At 48.5% G+C, this 6,742-nt stretch overlaps 1 protein-coding gene across 1 annotated transcript; it reads right to left on the reverse strand.

Moving 5' to 3' along the window:
• Positions 1–3,424: 3,424 nt before the first annotated feature.
• On the reverse strand, positions 3,425–5,688 carry LOC123038239 (pyruvate decarboxylase 2-like). Its single transcript, XM_044462118.1, has 3 exons — positions 4,329–5,688; positions 3,939–4,249; positions 3,425–3,577 (listed from the first exon to the last, which is right to left on the reverse strand). Exons 1-3 carry the CDS (start codon positions 5,635–5,637, stop codon positions 3,425–3,427), a joined length of 1,773 nt encoding a protein of 590 aa, XP_044318053.1. The 5' UTR covers positions 5,638–5,688.
• Positions 5,689–6,742: the final 1,054 nt, after the last annotated feature.

Raw genomic sequence — 6,742 nt, forward strand, 5'->3', positions numbered from 1 at the left:
ATGTTCTATTCCATGCAGCAAAGGCAATTTTCATCTAAGTTGAGCTGATTTTGATTTCCGTATGTTATGGGGGGACAACAGATATTGCTATATGTTCATTCTTGAGGGTACAGACTTGCTAAACTATTGATGATTTTTTTGTTGGGTGACCTATTAGATCTGGAATGGAAGCTCACATAAGTTGAGCTGATTTTTGTCCATATGAAAGCAGAGGACCATATGGTCTGTGGCCTTTTCATCTATATGAAAGTAGAGGCACATTGTGGTGCTAGTTTGCTAGGTTTTGTCTCCGACCATCGTGTCGTGATGATTTTGCAGGTACCCCGAGAGGCCCTTGAGTTTGCCGGAATGTCGATTAACTTCCGTTCCGGCAAATTCGGGTACTCCATATGTCCTATTTTCAGCAAAGATCATGTTGTAATTTTCCGTGAATTTTAGCATGACTTTGCTAAAAATAGGACATATGGGGCACTTGCGACTAATGCATGGGCCGGGGTATCTTAGTACTTAATTAAGTAGGATCAACTGCCTCTTGTGTTATACATATAGAAGTGTGATATCAACTCATAGTTATTACTAATGTTAGTTGCTCGTCATCGATAAACTCTAATCTGGTAGGATGACCTACTAAAAAAGCCCATACCACATATTCTATTTGGATGGCCCTGCTAACCCTTGACCATAAATACTTGAGATGGATGTAGCAGGCTTAAAGAAAGAAATGTTTTAGGCCAACTCCACTGGGCCTGGCTGAAAATGCACAAGTGTGCATGACTAACAATATTCTATTGTAAAGCTAAACAGGAAAGAGGAACCACTCATCCTAACCATTTGCTCTCAAAATTACCACTTCACTTCTTACTACTGAAAATCTTAGACCATCTCCATTCACCAATAGCTCAAACCAGTTCGAAGGGCGTGTTTTCACCACATTGTGGATTATCTTACTGGACCCAACACAAGAGATGATGTAGTTTTGAATTATGAACGTAGGATATGTCGTCATCGGACGACGAAAGTCTCCCGGGGGAGTGCGGCTGGTGCCACGACGATCGAGGTCTGTGCGACATGCCTCACCTGGACGATGATCGGCGCTTCAGCATTAAGCTCGAGGAGACCTTCGAAGTTGAAATGGTACACAACGACGACAAGTGTTATTTTCATAATTAAGCATGACTTCAACTATTTCAACGTGTAATTTTCATCTTTTACAATTCGAGTATAGCTTATCCCATGCCATGCAAGACGCTATGTCTTGGAGAGGATGGATTTTGAAGACCATGAAATTTCTGAAACAAAGAAAATTCACCTAAGGACTCATCACGATGTGGATTTTGAAATAAATCTGTATAATTCTGGGAGCGTAAGCCATTTTGGTTGGAAAAATTGGAAAGCATTTTGCAAGATGTATGGTTTTGATGAGGGTATGCTTGTCACCATGGATCTTGGTGATCCTAAAATCGAGCAAGACAATATGGACATTTGGGTCCTTGTTGATACGCCTCCAATTCTACCGCTATGTGAGTTTCTCAAACATAGTTATTAGCTAATTTATATTGTTTATTTCAAAATAGTTGACAGCTTATTTCCATTGACAGCTTATTTTCATTGTTCAAAGAATGTGACGGGAGATGGTAGACAAAACCCACTACACCGATGGCTCCGAATTAACAACTTACAAGGAGAAAAATCATCTGGTCGGATTTTGTACTGACATTGAGAATTACAATATCTACAATCAAACTCCTCAACATTATGGTCAATACGTGCCACTAGTGCATGTGTTCAACTACGGTAACTACCATGGAGATACCCTGGTAAGATTTTTTACTATTACAACATTCGTGCATCTTTTGCATACTTCTAAAACTAGTACATCATTGCTAACTATGAAGTTATTACTATGTTTTTCAATAGATAATCCCAGAGAATTGTGTGCCTCATTTGATGTATCAGAAAGGTAGCCTTAATGTTTTGAACATACAGTCAGGTCATCCTACGAATCTCAACTGTCCATACCAGATTTCTAAAAGAAGTGGAGACATGCAAATCAAAGGATGGAAAAAATGTATGGACAGTCGTAAGGAGGTTCTTGGAAGCAAAAGGAAGCGAAATGCAAGAATTGGAGACAGGATGATCTCCATTCTCCATAATGGAGAGTCAGGGTCTATATTGTTTTATGCTATTTTACCTTAAATAGGGTATTTAGGTCCTGCCTAATACTGATGATCATGTGCTAAGAACAATTAAGTAGGGTTGGTTCGATGACTATCAAGATGATGATCGTATGACTTGTTATTAATAACGAGTAGAAGTTGTATGATGATGATTAGTAGGACTTGTTAGGATTAGTATTACTTCCAACAAACTCGCTACTCGCGGTCTCGAGACTTGTAATCTTCTATCTTTGTTCGGTCTTTTGAATTCGGAGACTAACATGATGAATTGTATTCGGAGACTAATTTTTTATTGTATTCGATGAATCTGCTGTTTATATGTTGTGCTCTCTATATTATGTGCAGTAATATGTTTTGTAACCTGTGCAAATATCAGAAAAGAAAAAAAAAATCCCTAATATTCATACTAGTGGCGCACCACTCAGCACATTAATGGCGCACTGCAAAAAGGACTCTAATGGCGCATCATCCACTAGTGCGCCATTAGTATGCCAAAGCACATGGGTAAATATGGCCTCTGGGAGGCATACTAATGGTGCACCGTGGTCTATACTAATGGCGCACCAGTGGTGCGCCATTAGTAAAAAAATTCTAATGGCGTGGTACTAGTGGCACACCTGTAGTGCACCATTAGTAGGCAAAACAGGTGCGCCACTAGTAGGCCTTTTCCTGGTAGTGTTAGAAATAACAAAAAATTGCATCAATATTCATTGACCACCCAGCGACGGCTACAAGCATCGGAGGGAGCCGAAGACGCGCCGCCCTCATCAATACTATCACTCATTTGGCCCCCCTAATTCATTCTTTTCCTGGCTCCACCACTGATTCACCGATGAGGGCTGGGAAACATGGTTAGGCACCAACTTTAGTGCTGACCGTATTTAGGCTGGCCATAGTGGTGGTATCATAGTTGATATCATGCACACGGGAATAAGAAACATGCTGATGTGGTAAAGAATTAAAGAAGAGAGAGAGGGTTAGAGTAACATAGGTAGATACCGTATCATGTATGATAATAAATATAATCATTTATGATGCTATTTTATGATACTATGCATTATGGAGGTAATATCATACACTAGTATCATATGCATGATATTAGTATATGACACTCCCCACTATGAGTAGCCTTAACAGCCATTTACAAATTTGTACTCAAACTTCTATTTGGAATCATCTGAGATTTTTCGTGCAATAATTCGACGGATTTGCTAATTCTATTTTCCGATGGGGCTAGGGAAACACGGTTACCCGTGAGTAACCGAATTTAGTGATCGATCTGTAACCAAAACCGTCGTGCTGGTGTCGTCCTTGTGCACGACCACCTCAATGAAGCACAGGCAGTCGTGCTTCCCCTTCGCCGTCTCTATCGCGGCTGTCAGCTCCTCCTCGCAAGTCACCTGTATTGCGCATATGCCACAGCATCATATCCATGCATCGATTGATCAGCAACCAAGCTAGCTACTCCCTCCTTCCATCTATATAGGGCCTAATGCGTTTTTCAATGCTAACTTTGACCGGATGTTAGAACAATAGTATATGACATGCAACTTACACAAAACATACCGTCAAATTCGTATTTGAAAGGAGGTTTCATTGATATAATTTTCACATTATACATCTCAAGCATTATTAATTTTGTCAATAGTCAAAGGCGGTCTTGAAAAACGCATTAGGCCCTATATAGATGGAAGGAGGGAGTAGTTTTCTCATGCAATGCATGTGCATGCTGCTGCCATGCACGAACGTTGGAATACGTACCTTGGCGGTCCAGCACGAGCCCTCGCCGTTGTGGATGGCGTCGACGAGCCCCGTGTAGTTCCAGTTTTTGATGACGTTGTAGGGCCCGTCGTGGATCGCCACCTCAATGCTGTACCCGCCGTTGTTGATGAGGAAGATGATGCTCTTCTGCTGGCACCGCAGCATCGTCGACACTTCCTGCGCCGTCATCTGGAAGCTCCCGTCGCCGATGCAGGCGATCACGCGCTTGTCCATGGCGGCCTGCGCGTACCCTAGCAACGCCCCGACGGACCACCCGATGGACCCGTACTGCATCTGGAACTCGCACCTGCAGCTCATGTTAATTCAGCGGGCAGTGGAGATGTGTCAGTCAGTCAGATGGAGAACGTGCATGCTTACCCGCAGCCGTCAGGGAGCTTTTGAGCTTCTGGCAGTTGAACCATGAGTCGCCGGCCTCGGCGATCACGGCGCTGTCACCGGTGAACATCTGCTGGATGTGCTTGAACAGCACGTTGACGCGCAGCTGCTCGCCGGGCTCAGTCTCCAGCGGCTGCCCCTGCGGTACAAAGATCCTCTTGTAGTTGTCGAATGCCGTGGTGTTCCTCTTCATGCTCACGCGCTTGGCTAGCCCCGACAGGAAGTCCTTCATCATGACGCACCCGAACGTCGGGCCGTTGCCGACGGTGACGCGCTCGGGCTGCACAATCACCGCCTTCTCCTTGTTGAGCAGGAACGAGTACCCCACGGAGCTCTGGTCGTTGAAGATGGGGCCGGCGATGAGGTACGCGTCCGCCGACTCCACCATCTCCACGCAGAAGGACGTGCTGACCGCGCCCCAGTAGGTCCCGATGAACCGCGGCAGCGTCTCCGGCACCAGCCCCTTCGCCGACGGCATCGTCGCCACCGCGTACCCGCTCGCGAACGCCGCGGCCGCCTTGGCCACCCGGAGCTTCGGCTCCGCCACCATGACCGGCTTCACTGCCTTGCTGAGGAACTCCACCGTCGCATCCAGCGCCGCCTCGAGTCCCATCTGGCTGCTCTGCCTCGGGACGATGCAGTAGGGGATGGGGTTGCCGAAGAAGGTGGGGTGGGAGACGCCAGGGAGGTTGTAGGCGACGCTGATGTAGACGGGCTTGCTCTCCCTGAGAGCCGTCGCGATGGCCTTATCGACCTGCTCGTGAGCGTCGTCCAGGTTGTTGATGACGACCTGGTGGCATGTCACGGGCTGGAAGCAGCGGAGCTCCTGGGAGAAGTCGGGGAGGCCGATGGTGTGGTGGAGGATGCGGTTGCTGCCGTGGTCGTTGGAGTTGGGCCCGCCGACGACGCAGATCACGGGAAGGTTCTCGCTGTAGGCGCCGGCGATGGCGTTGAGCACGCTGAGGCCGCCAACGGTGAAGGTGACGGCGCAGGCGCCCACGCCCTTGGCGCGCGCGTACCCGTCGGCGGCGTAGCCCGCGTTGAGCTCGTTGCAGCAGCTGACGAGGCGCAGGCCGGGCTCGGCGATGAGGTGGTCGAGGAGGGTCAGGTTGAAGTCGCCCGGCACCGCGAACACGTCGCTGACGCCCACCTCCACCAGCCGCCGCGCAAGGTGACTGCCCAGCGTGGCCTCGGCGGAGGGGATCGTGGGCGCCGGTGATGACGTGTGGAAGGCCGCGGGGCACGCCACCACGCCGTTTCGTACCGCCTTGGGCCGGTCCACCGATCCGATACCATTGTCCATGATCAAGAAACAAGATTCAAGATGCTACATACGCCGGTACGGTACGCGAGGAGAAGGAAGAGAGTAGGAGTACACCCTCTTGGGATGGTTTGGCCTCTATCTAGCCGTCGTGTTAATTTATAGGACATATCTAGATGTGCATTAGAGCATCTTCAACAGTCGCTCAATACGCGGCGCCCAAAAAACGAATTTACATCGTGCAAGTAGGTTTTTAGGATGCTAGAAGACATTTGCTTCAACACGCGCTGTAAACTATACTGCGCGCAGGAGTCCAGCGGTCCCAATCAAGCGGTCCCATCTGCGGCAGCACAGAGTTTGCAGCGCGCGCGACCGGACGCACTAAATATGCTGCACGTGATGTCTTTTTAATGCGCGCGCTGCATTACTTATAGCGCGCACGCTGTGCATTAGTTATAGCGCGCACACGCTTTTTGTGCGGCTGCTGGAGACTCCAAATTGGATCCGTGTGCGCTAAAAGTAGTTTTTATACCGTGCGTCACTTACATCGTGCTTCTGTTGGAGATGCTCTTAGACTATCTCTAACAGCCGCCCAACGCGCGGCACACTAAAAAAGCGTTTGCAGCGCGCCGAACGCCTATTTTTGCGCGGCGCGGAGCGCTGGCTCCAGCGGCCACTGTAAACATACTGCGCGCGCTCTCTCACAAACATATGCACCCCGAACTAATAAAAAAACATATGCATAGATTAAAATAGATAAAAAAATGATACATAGATATTTCACAATTAGCACATAGTTCATCATAGCATAGATAGATAAAAACTATGGTGCAACTAGATAAAAACTACGGTGCAACTAGAACCTACTCCGAGTCGTCATTGTCATTCTCGCTGGTGTCGTCTGAGGTATCGAGCCACGCGTGTTCCCAACGAGGATCGCCCGAGTCGAAGGCGTCGGAGGGGCACTGGCGGACGCCGGGGTAGCTCGAAGATCCCAGGCGGCGCGGCGGCATGGTGGCGTGGTTGTGGCGCGTCGGTGGCGGGGCGAGGAAGTGGCAGAGGAAGCGGGGAGAGAGCGCGTGGCAATGTGGATAGCGATGGGAGGCCGTGTGGCGGGCGCATCAATTTATGGGCGCGCCAGAAGCGG

Source organism: Triticum aestivum, chromosome 2A, assembly GCF_018294505.1.
Source record: "Triticum aestivum cultivar Chinese Spring chromosome 2A, IWGSC CS RefSeq v2.1, whole genome shotgun sequence".
NCBI classification, from domain to species: domain Eukaryota; kingdom Viridiplantae; phylum Streptophyta; class Magnoliopsida; order Poales; family Poaceae; genus Triticum; species Triticum aestivum.

Coding starts and splice junctions, on each gene's coding strand:
- LOC123038239 (XM_044462118.1), bottom strand. CDS start 5,637: ATGGACAATGGTATCGGATCGGTGGACCGGCCCAAGGCGGTACGAAAC. Junction 4,250..4,328: donor CCAGAAGCTCAAAAGCTCCC/TGACGGCTGCGG, acceptor TTAACATGAGCT/GCAGGTGCGAGTTCCAGATG. Junction 3,578..3,938: donor GCTCGTGCTGGACCGCCAAG/GTACGTATTCCA, acceptor TGCGCAATACAG/GTGACTTGCGAGGAGGAGCT.